The 17,318-nt window shown below is 38.9% G+C and overlaps 1 protein-coding gene across 2 annotated transcripts in view; it reads right to left on the bottom strand.

The window, feature by feature from the left end:
* slc7a3a (solute carrier family 7 member 3a) overlaps window positions 1-17,318 on the bottom strand; it is a 36,161-nt gene continuing 18,843 nt past the window's right edge. For both annotated transcript variants that reach the window (XM_057820726.1, XM_057820727.1), the window contains exons 3-12: window positions 14,989-15,150; window positions 14,458-14,632; window positions 14,261-14,376; window positions 10,625-10,847; window positions 10,408-10,547; window positions 8,661-8,763; window positions 8,348-8,574; window positions 8,107-8,273; window positions 4,521-4,629; window positions 1-4,364 (exon numbers count right to left, since the gene is read on the bottom strand). In XM_057820726.1, the coding sequence (XP_057676709.1) occupies window positions 4,216-4,364; window positions 4,521-4,629; window positions 8,107-8,273; window positions 8,348-8,574; window positions 8,661-8,763; window positions 10,408-10,547; window positions 10,625-10,847; window positions 14,261-14,376; window positions 14,458-14,632; window positions 14,989-15,150 (1,571 nt within the window). In that variant the 3' untranslated portion in view covers window positions 1-4,215. The remainder of the gene's footprint in view (window positions 4,365-4,520; window positions 4,630-8,106; window positions 8,274-8,347; window positions 8,575-8,660; window positions 8,764-10,407; window positions 10,548-10,624; window positions 10,848-14,260; window positions 14,377-14,457; window positions 14,633-14,988; window positions 15,151-17,318) is intronic.

Below are 17,318 nucleotides of genomic sequence, written 5' to 3'. Positions count from 1 at the left end.
TGGGTTCATTTTTTTTATTTCATATTTTTAGAAAAAGTACAGCCTGGTTTATTTATACATAACAGCTATATGTACATTTTATGAAATAAAAGAAAAAACAAAATAGACCACAGCTATTGATATCAAAGCAATAAAGAGTTGTTTTTTTAATATAAAGGCACAAGGGCTGGATGTAACCTTATGATAAGCAAATTAATTCATCTCAATTATATGATTTTGATATTTTTCCTCCTGAAAAAAATTCTGACCAGCCTTTCAGGCACTGCTGATAAGATTAACATCGGAGAGAAAAAAACAATATCCCACCCCTAACATCAATTTCAGCAGCATGGAGTATACTCACAATTTTAGGGGTTCTAATTTACAACATTTTACAAATACATTTTTACACAAATACTGTACAATATACAGTAAAGCACATAAGTTATACGCGGGGGAACATTTTTTTTTTTAAATGACATGACATAGACCAACTCGTAGAGGTGGTGCTTTGTTTCAGAAGGAAGTTCATTTTGGTCAGATTACCTCAATTGCGCAAAACAACAACAACCAAAAAACATTTCTCAAATATGTACATACTGAAATACATCACTTTCTAAAACAGCAGGGGTGGGCTAATGCTTTCAATGGTTACAATCATGACGTATGACGCACGGATCACGTGAAAAGCTTCCAATTAACACCCCCCCCCCCAAAAAAAACATAGTAAATATGTAGTGTTGTAACGACTCAGTTCACTTCAATAGCTGAGAATATTACCAGAAACATTTGATTATAAACCTGAAAAAGTTGGCAATTGGACAAGAATTATTAGAAAAATGATGCATAAGAAAATAAGTCAGTTTAAGGGTCTTCTCAAGAATAAAAGTAGCAATGTTACAAGATCATATTACTAAAAATTCTAACATTACAAGCCTCTTTTCGTTTTATGAGATTAAACTAGTCAAATAAATCGTTGTGAATTCCAAGCACAGGACGTTTAAAATTAGATTATCGTAATTTTTCGGACTATAAATCTTGTTTTTTTTTCATAGTTTGGCCAAGGAGTGCGACATATACTCTGGAGCAGTGGTTCTTTACCTTACTAAAGGTACAGAACCCCAAAGTTTCTCATGTGGATTCACACAACCCTTCGTAATTTAAAAAAAAAAAAAGGATTTTCAAATTCAAAACCAATATATCAAAGCAAGCAAGCCAATAATTTAGCAAATTCCCATTCAGAATTCTCATTTTGACATCATGTTTTATAAACAGGTCAAAATATGAGACTACGCTGCCCATTGGTCTGTTGTATTCCCTCATACCAAGTGCGAGTCAACCTTCCACTGAGCAAACCAGTCCAACACCTGCTCTACAAAGCCAGTTTCCCTAGATTTAATCAGCGTACAAAAATAGAACTATGCATTTCTTAACCTTCGCTAAACCCCTTACTCACAGGTTAAGAACCACTGCTCTGGAGTGACTTATAGGTGAAATTATTAACACATAATTTCACGTTATTTTCACAATAAACCGCAAGAGGGTGCGCTCAAGGCCTGTGTTTCAAGATCGGCGATAACTCACAAAAACGAATAAAAACAACTGAGAAGGTCTGAACAAAATGGCACCGAAAAGAAAATCATATGCAGATGAAAATGAGCAGCAGTTTAACGTTAGCATACTATACATTTAAGCTTGTTGTCTATTCTATAGTCTATATGGTAAAATTTTGGAATTAGCGAGAGATTTGAGTTAAAGGATCTCGAAAATTTTATTTAAGGGACTGGCGAAATGCAAAGGTTACTTTTACTGAACTGAAGAAAACAAAAAAAGATAATTGCTAATGGAGTGACATTGATGGTTTGGGAAACTTGCTAGCATGTTCTTTATGCTGTTATCTGAGTAACTCTTAGCAGCTATGTTTGGTTAACATACCGGGCACATTCTCAGTTCGTTGTTTATGCATCATGTAATGTTAGAAATAGCATACGGTACAATTATTCAGCCTGTTGTTCTCGATTCAATTTGTATTTTAAGTTGCCTTTCAAGATGACATGTTTGTTTTTTATGGAGCCCCTAAGGGGGGACATGAAAGAAGAGGGGGAAAAAAAAGTTGATGTTAAAAAGTACTCCGAAAAGGACGCGGAACATGCAAAAAAAAAAAAAAAAAAAAAAAAAAAAAAATCCCCCCCCCCCCCATGAAAGCATTTTTTTCTTACATAGTAGAAAAAAATTGTTTTTTTTCATGGAAGCATTTTTTTTTACATGGAAGCAAAAAAAATTTTTTTTTGCACCGAAGCAAAACAATTTTTATTTTTACATTAAAAAACACCTAATTCTGTAAGTTGTGCGGCTCAATTTCCAGGTAAATAATGGCAACAATATAGCATGTTCACCCTTGGGGGAGGTTAATTGAGTTTAACTTTGAAATAGGCTTAAAATATGATGAAATAAAATCATTTACTGATCTTAAGCACGGTTTCCAAAAAGCAGAAGCCATTTGAAGAGAATCCTAAACTCAACCTAACATTTTAGTCAGAAAGCGTTCTATTTTGACCTTGCTGACTTCATTAGCAACCAATTACTATACTCGACAGCAACATGGTTTCCGATGTATGTACAGAAAATGCAGAGAACACAGGCTCTGCGATTTTTTTTTGCTTTGATGAAGAAAAAAATTGCATCAATGTGAATTTTTTTTTTTTTTTTTTGCTTTTTTTTTTGTTTGACCTCTATTTTTTTATTTTTTTTTTTACTTCCATGTTTTGTTACTTTTTTTTTTACCGTCAACCCCACGTTTTTTTTCTTCTTCCATGTCACCTTCAGGGCTCTGTAGTTCTTAGTGTTGGATTTTATCAAATAAATTTACTTTAAAAATGCGACAACTTATATTTTTTTTCCTCTTTGTTGCGCATTTTTTTTGGTCTGGTGCAACTTATAGTCCGAAAAATATTGCAAGAGTTTTCACATTACACAGAAAAAAACCCATCCTGTTAGAATATGACTTGTAACGTTACCGCCATTACAGTGAATAATCATAATTTCATCGTTAACGCCATCAAAAGTTTTGGTTCTGGTAACAATCCCAACTGTTCTGTAAAATAACAATAATCAAACTGATTGTGTGTTTAAATATCTGTCCATTTCATCTAGATTTTTAATCTGCTTTATAAATGCACATCGGGTTTGCCCACCCCTAGAGGATCAAAACATACAACTTTCAACTACATAAAAGAATTCCAATCAAGTTGATGAATGTACACAATTAAATAAAGAACAGCTCTACTGCAGAGAGATCGAAGACTACATCTTGACAAAGCTGCCAAGTTTCAAACGAAACTAAAACGTGGACGACGAGTTGTCTCCCAACGATACGTTTTTGAAGCACTCACTTTACAATTGGCATCCTCGCATTTGCGCAGACTTTATTTTGCGTGGACGAAAGCTGCTTTTTATTTCGATCGCGACAAAAAAAAAAAAACGTAACAGCAGCGGAACCTCCCGAGTCTGTTGAATGATAATACGACTGTTGTTGCGAGTAACAATCGGACTTGAAATTTTGAAGGTTCCGCCAAGTTCAAGTGTTTACGCGACACGACTTCAAATGTATTTCAAGTCAGACTTCAGATGTTCGTCCGTTCAATGAGAATTTGACGTCAGAACTGGAAATTGGTATGGTCCGCTGACAAGTTCAAGTTTTGCTCGTGGGTAACAATCATTCGGCTTCACAAGCGGTTCCGCTCAAAAGTTCAAGTTTGTAACAATGTCATTTGATGGACCGTGACAACCTTGCGAGGGAATAGCTTCGTTATTGAAAACTCATCTGCTCAAACGCTAAGAAAAACCGTCGGATAAGTGTGCCGTTGTTGACCTTACGGTACGAAACCAGTTAATCTACAGCACTTACCCTGTTTCCACACCGACACACATAAACACACGCACACACAGCAGACACAAAGCAACAGGCTGGTGCAATCAATCGAGCGGCGCGTACGGGAAAGCTAGGCTTCCCCACGCGGCGTCGCGAGCTCTCGTCGTCTTCTTCGCTGACGGACAAGAGGGAGGAGGAGGATGGCGTTTGATCGCAAAAGGGGCTACGTGGCTAACTACAGAAAAGAAGAGATCCTTTGTGTTAAAAGAGGTAAAACGGCCTCTCCTCCCTTTCTAGTGACGGTCCAAAATCGGCCGCCGCCTCCTCCTCCCTCTGTCCGTCCTCCGGTAGCAAGTGAATAGCAATCAGGGGTTGTCGCCCCCCTCCATGTCGCTGTCATCAGGGGCGCCTTTGTAAATAGGGCTCTTGGACTGCAGAGCCGGCTCGTATTTACGTGGGGACGAGCGGTTAGCGCTGCTGTTCTTCATGCCGTAGAAGAAGTAGATAGCGAAACCTAAAGTCAAGAGAGAGAATGCGTCAGGAGGTCGAGGAAAAAAAACAATTCACACAAAATTTGAAAGCTCGTCTGTACTTCCTACTCCTAAACGTTTAACGAACAATGTCACAACTTAACAGAACCATACATGCGGAAAAAAAAACGTCAACGTACCAATGACCATCCAAACAGTGAAGCGATACCACGTGCCCTGATCCAGCTGCATCATGAGGTAGATGTTGACAAAGACACTGAAGAGAGGCAACCAAGGAAGCAAAGGAACCTAAAAAAAACATACATTTCACGTTGTTATTAACAGATTCCAATGTCAAATAGTCAAAATAACAATGTCAATTGCAGTTATATACTTTGATTTGTTAATACTTTACATTTCTTGTTAGAATAAATAAAAAAAAATTTCATAGTATTTTAACTTACTGGTTGTCAAATGACAACGATAGACGTCCAACTACTTGAAACTTTTAACTTTCAAAATAGCGTACCGCATGAACTAGGGTTGTTCCGATCATGTTTTTTTGCTCCCGATCCGATCCCGATCGTTTTAGTTTGAGTATCTGCTGATCCGGATATTTTCCGATCCGATTGCTTTTTTTTTGCTCCCGATTCAATTCCAATCATTCCCGATAATATTTCCCGATCATATACATTTTGGCAGTGCATTAAGAAAAAAATGAATAAAACTCGGACGAATATATACATTCAACATACAGTACATAAGTACCGTATTTGTTCATCATGACAATAAATCCTCAAGATGGCATTTACATTAACATTCTTTCTGAGAGAGGGATCCACGGATAGAAAGACCTGTAATTCTTATAGGATAAATGTGACTTTGTATATTGTGACTAAATATTGCCATCTAGAGTATTTGTTGAGCTTTCAGTAAATGATACTGTAGCCATTTAACTGTTGTGCCCAAATGCATGATTGGAAGTGCACCCATGACTGTGCGTAGTGGTACCAATTGATATATCTTCTCGGCGTTGGGAAATAACATATGGTGTTAAGAAAAAGATTACTACCTTTCTTCCCAACATTGGTTCCCATGATATTTCTAATCGTAGAGAGAGGGATTGTAAGGCTTTAGCCAATTAAAAGATTTGCTCCAAAGGCTGCCAAAATTCACTCTACTTATTTTACGCTGCCTTTTAGCTCTATATATGGGTAAAACGGCGCCATTACAGATTGAGCGCGACAATGCGTGAGTGGGTCGTGCAGCGCATGTGTTAATTGCGTTAAATATTTTAACGTGATAAATTTTTTAAAAAATTAATTACCGCCGTTAACGGGATAAATTTGATAACCCTACCTTAAGCCTAAACTAAAGACTCTGGATGAGTGTAACATATTATGTCTGTAACGTTAAATAGAATTAGAAAACAATTTAATTAAAAAAAAAATATATATTAAAAAAAGGCATGTCCGATATTTTTTTGCCGATTCTGATTGAAAATGATGTGATCAGACCCGACATCTCTAGCACGAACGCTTTTTTCAGACCGCAAGACTGCGTGACGTCACCATCGTTAACTGGAAGGGGGTCAACATAAAAGCGCCCCCGCATACAACCCATGTTAGTATTGCTTGTTTTCTGCCGGTAATCTTTCAAAAAAGGACATGCCGAGTAAACACTGCTGCTATGGAACTTGTAGAAACGATTCTAGACCTTATGACATAAGAAGGATGTTTTCTTCATACGTTTCCTAAAGACAAAAACTCAGGAGGGAAAAAATGTGAAGAATGGATTAACTTGTGCGGACATCCAAAATACCAGTTTAACGTCAGCAAGGTGAAGCCGTTCACCTTCATATGCAGTAGGGCTGGGCGATATGTCCTAAAGTACGTATCGAGGTAAATTAAGCAGATTTACCTCGATAACGATAAATTCGCCGATTTCACCGATTTATTCACCACATTTCAATTTAAGATATTTAAACAACTTAAGATATTTAAACAATTGTACATGCAGTCTAAACATTAAGTATATAATTTTTTTTTTGTAAACAATAAGAATTCAAATAGGAATAACAGCTTGTATGACTTCAACAATTTACAACTAGGGCTGTCAAAATTATTGTGTTAACGGGCGGTAATTAATTTTTTAAATTAATCACGTTAAAATATTTGACGCAATTAACGCACATGCCCCGCTCAAACAGACTAAAATGACAGCAGTGAAATGTCCGCTTGTTACTTGTTTTTTGGTATTTGGCGCCCTCTGCTGGCGCTTGGGCCCAAATGATTTTATGGATTTCTGCACAATGAGTGAGCATGGTGTAATTATTGACATCAACAATGGCGAGCTACTAGTTTATTTTTTGATTGAAAATTTTACAAATTTTAATAAAACGAAAACAATAAGAGGGGTTTTAATACAAAATTTCTGCAGATCTCTCGCACACCCCATACTGGATGTAACCCCAGACCATGATTTTGCCACCACCAAACTTCACTGTTTACTGAGTGAATCTCTGATCCATGCGGGCTCCAGTAGGTCTCCTGCAATATTTGCGGGGACGGTGGTGTAATTCAATGGAAGATTCATCTGAAAAATCCACCTTTTGCCACTTTTCAAGCATCTATCCTTTTGACAGGTTGTTGGTCTTGGCAAATGCCACACGGTTTTTAAATTGTCTGTGCCCTGAGAGATCTGTAGGGTGGAAGGCAACATAAATAGTCTGAAATATCAACAAATCTTAGCTGCCTCTTACATTCCCAACCATAAGAAGGGACAAATTCTGCAGCAAGATGGTGCTCCATCGCATACTTCGATCTATACCTCAAAGCTCCTCAAGGCAAAGAAGATCAAGATCCTCCAGGACTGGCCAGCCCAGTCACCAGACATGAACATTATTGAGCGTGTCTGGGGTAGGATGAAAGAGGAAGCATGGAAGACGAAACCCAAGAATGTTGATGAACTCTGGGAGGCATGCAAGACTGCTTTCTTTGATGTTCCTGATGACTTCATCAATAAATTGTATGAATCCTTGCCGAAGCCCATGGAAGTCATACAAAATATTAAATTTGAATCTCACAGCACCACTACTTAATTCGCTTATGTTATGTAACATATTTTTGTATTTGAAGTACATTTTTTGTTCAATTTTCAAACTACTTTCTGTAGGCGACAAAACTTTTGTCTTGCCAAAATTTGACCTTTATACCTTCATTAAATGATAAATCTTTTTTCAGTGAAACAAATATGTACATTCAACATCATTTGGGAGGGTTATCTTTCAGATGAGCCATTTCTGAAAGCAACTGAATATTTAAAAGTCAGGTTATTAGCAATTGTTTCAACAAAATGGATAAGCGGCAAGACTTGTCAGGGACTGTATACTATTTACATGCATCTAGCATGAGGGACAAACGCAAGCTTGACCCCCCTAGCAACAGTTGCTAACGTCATGCAGATTAATGAGCAAAGGTGACGTGTTATGTGCGGTACGCTAATATGTCCAATCCACTTCCTTCATATTAGGCTTGAGTTTGAAACGGCCTTTATACTCAGGTGCGACTTGTAGTCGGAAAAATACTGTAAATGTTTTGTTATTGATGAAAAGTTTCGCGACTGAAAAAAAAACTGTTTTGGAAAAGGACCCGTGTACAATGTGGACACGGGTCACGCCACACTTTGTTGCAGTAACAGAATTGTACCTGTTGTTTAATGAAGTGTAGAACATAACAAAAGGGAGGGAGCAGTGTTTTGAGAGAAGAGTAACCGTGTTTTTCTTACCTTGAAGGTCAGCACATCTTTGCTCTCGGGCTGCCTGCAGATGACGATAAGGCAGGCGGCGCACAGCAGGGCCAAAATAATACAAGACGCCACTGCGGCTGAGTGACCGGCCAGCACCTCCGGCAGAGAATTGGCAAGGATGATGCACAGAATGGTGATGAGGATAGCTGCGCTCACACAGAGAAGCATGGTTAAGCTAATAAATGCCAGATTCCCGTGAAAAGCGCCGTTCTGTACTTACAGATGACGGCGGTGGTCACGTAAACAATGTTCCCTGAGGTTGTGGTGGGCGTCTTTGAGCTGGGGAACCAGAGCAGTTTGAAGGTGAACGCCTCCTTGAGGGGCCTCTCCTCGCTTTCTGTGTACTCGTCGCCACTGTCTCCGCCGCCCATGGCCACCTTCTCGCCTTCCACTAGCTCCACCAGCTTCTCTGTCTGGCTGGATGAGGGCAGCGTACTGGGCTGGTACCTTGATATAAAGAAAAGAGGATTTATATCGGTTTTTCAATTATTGTCAAAAAATCTTTTGACTCTTTTAGTTAGATTTTTTTCTACCTGAGAATTAGGACGCAGATGGCTACCAGCGAATACGCCAACAGTGTACCGATGGACATGAGGTCGACCAGAGCGCCGAGGTCAAACAGGAAGGCCATCAAAGCTGTGGAGAGAAAGTTTTTTTTAGATGAGAACTGTCATATCCTAGTCTTTCCTGTCATATTCATTAGTTTTAAGGGTCCAAATCTCTAGCTGGTAACCTCTGCGTACCTCACGATACGAGTTGCAATGCAAGGCTCACGATAACGAGTATCTCACGATAGGGGTGTGACAAAATATCGAAATGGTGATATATCGTGATACTTAGTATCCCAAAAGGTTATCGATTAGTGCTGAAACGATTATTCGATTAACTCGAGTATTCGATTGGGAAAAAAAATTCGAATTAAATTTTGCTGCTTCGAATATTCGTTTAATTAAAGTGGTGTTGTAATAGTTTGTTTTGATAGTGCTTGCATTTAGTTTTATTGATTTTGGTGGATACAACGCCCTCTAATCTGCCTCATTTCACATGGCTGAATTGAGCTGCTTCCTGTTAAGACAAACATAAGCTAAATTTTTGTTTGAGATTTTTTTTTAATGCATTTGTAATTTAATTTAAAGGTATGTTTAGCCATTTTTTGTGGGCATATGTGTTACTATTTGTTGGGAGCATTGTTAAAAAACAACAACAACAACAAATAACAGCATTTTATAGCATTTAAGCTAGCGGACTTTTGCTATGTAAGTTAGCCAATTGTTCTTTTGTTGTACATATATCCTCATTCATTCATTTTTTTTTATACCGTTTGAGGCTCAGGTCAGGTATTTTATATGTTCCTTATCCAATTACTCGATTATTCGAACTCACTAGTTCATCGATTAATCGACTACTAAAATAATCGATAGCTGCAGCCCTATTATCGATATGCTCCTGTCAAGAATTGAGATATTGTTTTAAAAAGGTGTCAATTAAAAAAATAAAAAATCATTAAAAAATTTTTTAAAAAAGGCTGCCATTGACGGTGCTCGACGCTCAATCCATTTAGACTGGGAACGTTCGTTCATTCAAAACCAGAGCATTCAGTCATTCGGTCCCATTTTCGGGGCATTTACAGGTCACTTGCGGTTCCTTTTACGACATTTACAGGTCACCTCCTGTTGAGTTTGAGTCACTGTCTATTCATTTGGTAGATTCCCGGGTCACTTCCTGTTCTGAAACCCAAAATCAACAGGAAGTGACCTATAAAATGCCCCAAAATTAACAGGAAGTGGTCCTAAAATGCCCCAAAATCAAAGCCAAAATGACCTCGTTGCCTGGCTTTGGCTACCACTGATGGCCAGAAGTGGCTGCCACCCTCCCAGTTCAAATGGATTGGATGTCTAGTAGTGATACATTTACGGAAGTAGGACGACGATAGCTTGTTTTTCTGTTCATATGATGTTTTGTAGAATATCCTAGAATGATTTTCTGACCAATGTATCGATAATCATTGTATCGCCATATCGTGAGATCCTCATTATTGTGAGCTTTGTATCACAAACCAGATCGTATCGTGACGTAACGAGATGTTCCCTCCCTATTCTCCATTTTCGCCACGGATTTTGAGTGAAAATCCACAAAATAAACAATCCCAAAAGCAGTACTACTTATAAGGCATTCTGATCTAGCATTTTACATGTCCAAGCACCTGAAAAAGACAGGTTAAAAAAATGCAAAGAGTGCAAAATAAAAGGCAAAAGATCCATGTTTAACGAGTTGGTATACCTGCGACAATGCCAGAAACAATGGTGGCCAGCAGAGGCGTCTTGGTGCGAGTATTCATCTTGGACAGCGAACGGAACAATAGCCCATCCTCTGCCATGGCATAAATGACCCGGGGCATAGGGAACATGGAACCTAGCAAGCTAAGAGAAAAAAGGCCAAACAGGTTGACGGCAATCGAATTTTCTTCAGACTACAGTTCAGTCTTTGCCTTCCTCACCTGGTAGATAGAGCGCAGAGGGAGCCCACTGCCACAATGTAGCGTGCCGGCGCCCACCCAACGTGGGTGAAGGCCTCGGGCAACGGGCTTTGAGTGTTTAGCTGGTAGTAGGGCATCATCAGGGTTAGCGCAGCGGACACGCCGAAGTAGGCGAAGAAGCAGATGAGCAGCGAGGCCACGATACCGATGGGGATGGAACGCATTGGATTTTTGGCCTCCTCGCCTGTGAGAGACAAAACAAAACCAACGTTAAAAAATGACAGGATGTAAAAATTAGAGCCATGGAGTGTTGATTTTCAAACCTACGGAACGTTAAGTGGCTATTAATGTTTTCAGGCTGAGTTGACCGGACACAAAAAATACCAGCAACAGGTGCTGGCACCTCTGCCTCTATCTGTGCTTGCACTTATGTGAACCCGCGACCCAAAAGCACTTTCGCCTCGCATTGCAAACACGTGAGCCGTTAACAGTGTGAAGACACATGAGTATGACATGCTGGCCATAACAGAAGGTCCAGTACTGCTACTGTGTGAACCAATGAGAAGCGTTGTAGGAAACATGCCCACTATTTATAAGACGCCATCAGAGAGAAGCTATTTTCAGGGATGAGAATACAAATCTTTTACTCTGCTAATATGAAACGCAATTTTGATTGGGTCATTGTTATGATTGGGTCATTGTTATGGCCATCATCATTTTTGTAATTTGTATTTACTACACATAATTTTATTTTTTATTTTTAAATAAAACTGTAATAAATCTTATTCTAATTCTTTTATTTTCACACTATTAATGATCTGAAATCTTGGCCCATCCATTTTTTAGTATGCTGCTTATTAGTTTCTTGTTATTCATTTAGTGTTTATTATTTGAATTCCTTAACCTACTTGCCAAATATTTTTTAATAATTTCATTTTTAATATTTATATGCAGAGCTGAAACGATTACTCGAATAAGTCCCAAAAAATTGATCGAGGAATTTTCTCTGCCTCAAGGAATCGTTTAATTTCACCAACAATCAACCTCTCTGCTACCTACTGTGAACACTGTTGTCGTTCAACATGCTTCCTAGCATGCACTGCAACGCTACAGATAATCAAAATTTATGTTCTGTGCTAATTATTTCTTCAGTTACTGTTCCAGTTGTTTCATTAATTGCTAGTTATGGTATTTGGCAAAACTATTTGACAGTGGCGCCATGTCATGAGCATTAATGAATGCTCATAACAGATGTCATTTAGTGTCATCCGGCAAATTATCTCACTTTTGAATGGATGTAAAGGATCCGAGCTGGACATAAATGGTGTTAGTGACATAATTTGCTGGATGACACTTAATGACATCTGTCATAAGCATTCAGTAATGCCCATGATATTGTCATGTGGTAATTATGACAAGTCTTATGACGCCAGTGTCAAATAAAGCCTTACCTATTAACCGAAATAAATCAACAAATATGCTGCACTGGACCATAAGCAGCAGGATTCAAAATGTGGGAAAAACATAACGGTCTATAGTCCGAAAATTTTGGTACTTTTAATGCGGCACAACGCGCTGACGTCATGTACGTACAAGGAAGACAACAGAGGCGGCTGATATATTTGATTTCAACCATGCATGACTATGGAGGTAACGACGAAGAATCCGACAAAAGCAAAGGGAAAGGCACTAAGAAAAAGCAGAAAATGTCATAGCGTGGGAGCATTTCAAGCTGGAGACCAGGGCGAACACTGTTTCATGTATTCACTATAAAATAGCACTAGCATAAGTCTTTAATGCTGCAGCTCCACCGAAGGCACCCCATTTACTTCGAGAGCGGAGGAGCGGGACATGGTAAAATTAAGTTAGCTTTAGCTAATAATGGCTTTATTTAATCTGTTTAATCTGAGGGTGTAAAATAAAAAATTAATAAAGCTAACTGTCAATTTTAGCTCAGTAGTCATTGATCGATAAAACACCAAGTAGCACTGGTGCCTAATGTGCTCCAATACAACAGGTATCATATATATTTTGAACACCGCAAAAACTCAAAATCTTATCAGGCCTTACAATTTAGACCAGGGGTGTCCAAACTTTTTGCAAAGGGGGCCAGATTTGGTGTGGTAAAAATGTGAGGGGCCGACCTTGGCTGACGTCCTTTATGTAGAACAATAATTTAAGCAAATTTTAGCAACCCATTCTGTGTGTCACATTTACTTTATTATTTTTTTTTAATTCAAAATTTCAACAATCTCGCAACTAGCCTTTGTGGCGTTCTCTTTCGACTCTCGGGCTCTTGCAAAATACTGTTGCTGTGAATTTGAACTAGCTTCAAGTTGCTTCAATTTCTCGCTGCGTAAATTCCCTGTAATCTGGTCGTACATGTCAGCGTGTCTCATTTGGTTTAAAAACAGCGACTGTCTCTTTGCAAATGAGGCAGACACAGTTGTTGCGTATTTTAGTGAAGAAATAGTCCAATTTCTACCTATCCTTGAAGCGTCGGCTGTTGCAGTCAACTTTTTTGTTGATTGTCGCTATTTTAGAAAATTGGAGGTAAAGGGTCACACGGCGTAATGTTGCATAGAATGCTGCTGCCTTTTAGTGGGTAAATGAGGAGCAGCATTTAGTGTGTAAGCTACTTCATATGCTGGTAGCTGTACTGCTGACCAAATTATTAAGTGTGTGCGGGCCAGACGTTATTGATTTTATGATAAGAGGCTGGGGGCCGGATGAAATTTGACCACGGGCCGCATTTGGCCCCCGGGCCGGACTTTGGACACGTCTGATTTAGATTAACTTAAAACTTAACTACAACTTGAAATTAGCTTGACACAAATGGAAATTCAATTGAAACACTTGGGGAAAACACCTAACCTTAAGTGATGTCTCTTATCAAGCGTAATAACATTTTTAGGCATTTTTTTTTTTTTTTTTAATAAGATCTTATGCTTTTTGACTGAAAGCTGTGAATTTGTTGTTTTTCTAGTCACATCTGAGATGCAATTGTTGGCTGTCTTCAACAGTGTACATCTAAACATTGATTGCCTAAAAATGGTTCAAGATTAGGTGAAATATCTTTTCTCATATATATTTATAATTGCTCTTTAACCCCCCCCCCAAAAAATGCTTTATCCGATTACACAATTAATCGATGGAATCTGAGTAGAATACTCAATTACTAAAATATTTGATAGCTGCAGCCCTATTTATATGTATATAATACATTTAAAAACATTTCAAAATACCCTAATCATTTACTGCAAGCATTTTAAAAAAGATAGTTCTAATACTAAAAATGTAACCATTTCGGTGGGGTCACTCTGGGATAATAGGTGACTATTTTGGTATACACGGTTAGAATGGAGCATGCTTTCAGCACCGCCCCCTGGCGGTCAGCAGGGATGAAATCCAACACTTTGCTGCTGCTCTTTTGTTTAGCAAAAAAGGGCAATTGGGCACTGTAGTAAATTTGTACACCACAGTCTATTTCACACAAGCGGTAGAAAAAAATACCAGCCTTAACGACTGAATTTACATACAGTTCTATTCGAAAATAAACTGCCAGATGCATGGTTAGAATAATTCGCATCAATAGATGCCACAGCAAAGATTAGGAGGTGACACAGCTTGCTGCTATTTAAGGAGGTCAAGACGCACTTGTGGTGGCGATGCAATCGAAGCCCACAAAAGCGTAGAAGCAGGTGGCGGCACCAGATAGGACGCCGGCGAGGCCGAAAGGAGCGAAGCCACCGGTTCCAAATTCTTCCTCAATTCTATATAACAGCAGAAAAAAAAGTTAGATTCCCATTCAAACGCTAAAAACAAAACACTCTCTAAAGATTTCAGCTACGGACTTGCTACTGTTGCTGTTGTTCAGAAAACTAGTGTAGTTGTCCCGCGTGAGGTTCCAATTGCTCGTGTCCCCCTTCACAAAACCAGAGATGATAACAAAGCCCAGGACCACCAGGTTGATTCCAGTGAAGATCTTATTGACCAGCGCCGACTCGCTGACGCCAAACGCCAGCAGTCCTGAGGACAAACAGCAGGATAAACACAATTAATTCATTTACTTTTGATATATTTGTAGTCCCAATACATTCAAAAACATTTCTGACAGTGTACTTTGAGTGAGTTGCTCAACTGTATTTTGCTGATTCATGTTGGTTTTGTTCGAAAATGTCAGAAATGTATGCATTATGTAATGAAGTTTATTTAGGGGAGCTTTTGCTTGTGTGACGCAAGAAACCAGTGCCAAAAAAAGTAAACAGATAATGTAGCCTTTTAAAACAAGATACGCCCTGTATAAATTGAGGTAATAGTTTATACTGATTAAACTCAAGCTAATCACACATTTAATTTCCATAATAAGTACAGGAAAGACTCACCAGTGAGCAGGAGCACGAGGATGAGTGCGAAGAGGTCAGGATACTCAGCCAACACTTTTCCAGGGACCTTCATTGTCATGGAGGCTTTGAAGAAGACTGAGATCTTCTGCTCCACGAGGTTGTCAAACGTTGAGCTCCATGCACGGGCAACACTTGCAGTGCCTGGAAACAATTAGCATTTTTCACAGGGAATATTTTCAAGAGCTTCCATGCACATTTAGATAGGGTTGCAACCCGTCCCTTGAAATAGAGAACAATCCGTAACTGGGAATTAAATCTTATATGAATAGATACATTTCTATGCATTTTAGGAGTTTTGAGGATGTTCCTTTTTTTTCTGCCAGTACAATTTTGGGCACGACCCGTATTTCTGAAAGGTGGCAACTCTACATTTAGAGTAGACACTGGGCGAGCTAGCCTAAAGCAGAATCACAATGTTATTTTTCGCATCCATACGAGCTCAAATCTAGATTATTTTAAACTTGCTTTTTCTATTTTTATGTGCGTTTAGTATTCATTTATCTCAAATGAATACTTAACGTGAACCTCGGACTTAACTTGTAGGCTCTAATAAGCCACGATTGTTCTGTTTTACTAAAATATGTTATTAAAAACACATATTGCCATTGATTTAAAATCTGTAATGTTTTGTACAAGTTTTGACTTACGGAGGGCGCAATGTTTTACGTGCGCAATGCACGCTATTGGTAATGACGCAGTTGGCCTGGACTGGGAGAATAGATGTGCTAGCTTGCAAGCTAAGCTAGTATGACAACTGGCATGATTTTGTCACATTCTGCTACTGGTCAGATTTTTTTGTTACAGAGATGTGGGATGAGTTCCCAATGTCGTACCTGCATCCAATTCCAGCTCATTAGCAGTGTCTTTAAACCGATCCTAGGCGGCTTGCCGAGATATTGACTTGCTGCCATTTGACAGTTTGTATATCTTTTCGTTGCTTGTAGTATCATTCCTTGTTTTATTTTTTGTTTGTGTACCTCTCACCGCTCTTTTGCATCAGGGTTTGTTTTTTTATTGATCCCGACCTACTGTCACGGACCCTTTTTGTGTCTCCCTTTTCGCGATTGCGTGTTTTTTTTGTTTGTTCAATAAACCGTTTTACGTAATCCCTATGTTATTGTTGTCTGCTTGCTGTCTAGAGGGAGCCACGTTTTCTAATTCCGCGGACAAGCCAGCCGCACTTTCTTTTCAACTGCGTTTCCCTTTTAGGTTTTTACTGCACAAACAGACAAAGTATGTGGGTTGCAATTGCTTTATACGGAAAATTATGACTCTAACGTCACGCAGAAGTATAGTACTGTAGTATACGCACTCGTCTGTCGCATGGGAAATGGCGGTTCGAATCCCGCTGGAGATCTTCATTTAATTGCTTTTGTCGCTCGTTTTGAGAAATATCGACAATGCTTTAATGCTCATCACTTTTCCGCTCGGGTTCAAATTGGAAGTGCAGAATTAACCACATGTTTATGTAGCTAACGAGTGACACTGTGGAAGTATGGCAGCGCTGCCCAGTGACGTCACCACCCAGAGTGCATTGCGACGTCAACAACAATAGCGACCTACTAGTTAAACTTTTCAAATTTTATAAAAACCAAACAAGAGGGGTTTATTTATCTTTTCAGAATTACAAGACTTTCTGTCCGTGGTTCCATTTAAGATTCCCCAACCCTACTACAAACAAAAAAATGCACAAAAGAAGTGCGATTTATTTTTCAACTTAGCACTGCATAGTATTGTGTATCATCTCCTTGCCATTTTGCATATGTGTTGTTGCCTGCAAGTGTATTAAAAGTACTTTTAATGTCCCATAGCATTAGCATTAGCATGGTTCGCAACTCATATTTTGGCTAGCACAACATACTCAACCAAGCTTCGGCTCTCAACTTGAAACAACTATAAAAGTTAGGGCACTCACGATACGATACGAGATACAAGTGTTACAAAAACGATCTCACAATGTGGCGATATAACAATTATTTATACATAGGTTAGGAAATCTTTCTAAGCTATTCAACAAAACAATTAACAGAAAAACAAGCTCTTTTCATCCTTCTGCTGTGAATTAAATTGAGTTTGTCACTAGTAGATGTCCCATTCATTTGAACTGGGAGGGTGGCAGCGAATAAACATTTGTTAATTCACTGCCAACCCTCCCACTTCAAACGGATTGGACGTCTATGGCGGGCAATGGCAACTAATGAGTTTAATTTGGAGGCATTTCAGGGTCATTTCCTGTTGATTTTGGGTTACAGAACAGGAAGTGACCCGTCAATCTCCTCAAATTAATAGGCAGAGACTCAAACTCAAAC

Source organism: Corythoichthys intestinalis, chromosome 18 (assembly GCF_030265065.1).
Source record: "Corythoichthys intestinalis isolate RoL2023-P3 chromosome 18, ASM3026506v1, whole genome shotgun sequence".
NCBI lineage: Eukaryota > Metazoa > Chordata > Actinopteri > Syngnathiformes > Syngnathidae > Corythoichthys > Corythoichthys intestinalis.
Note: the sequence above shows the minus strand (reverse complement) of the source record. Positions and strands in the feature narration are given on the sequence as shown.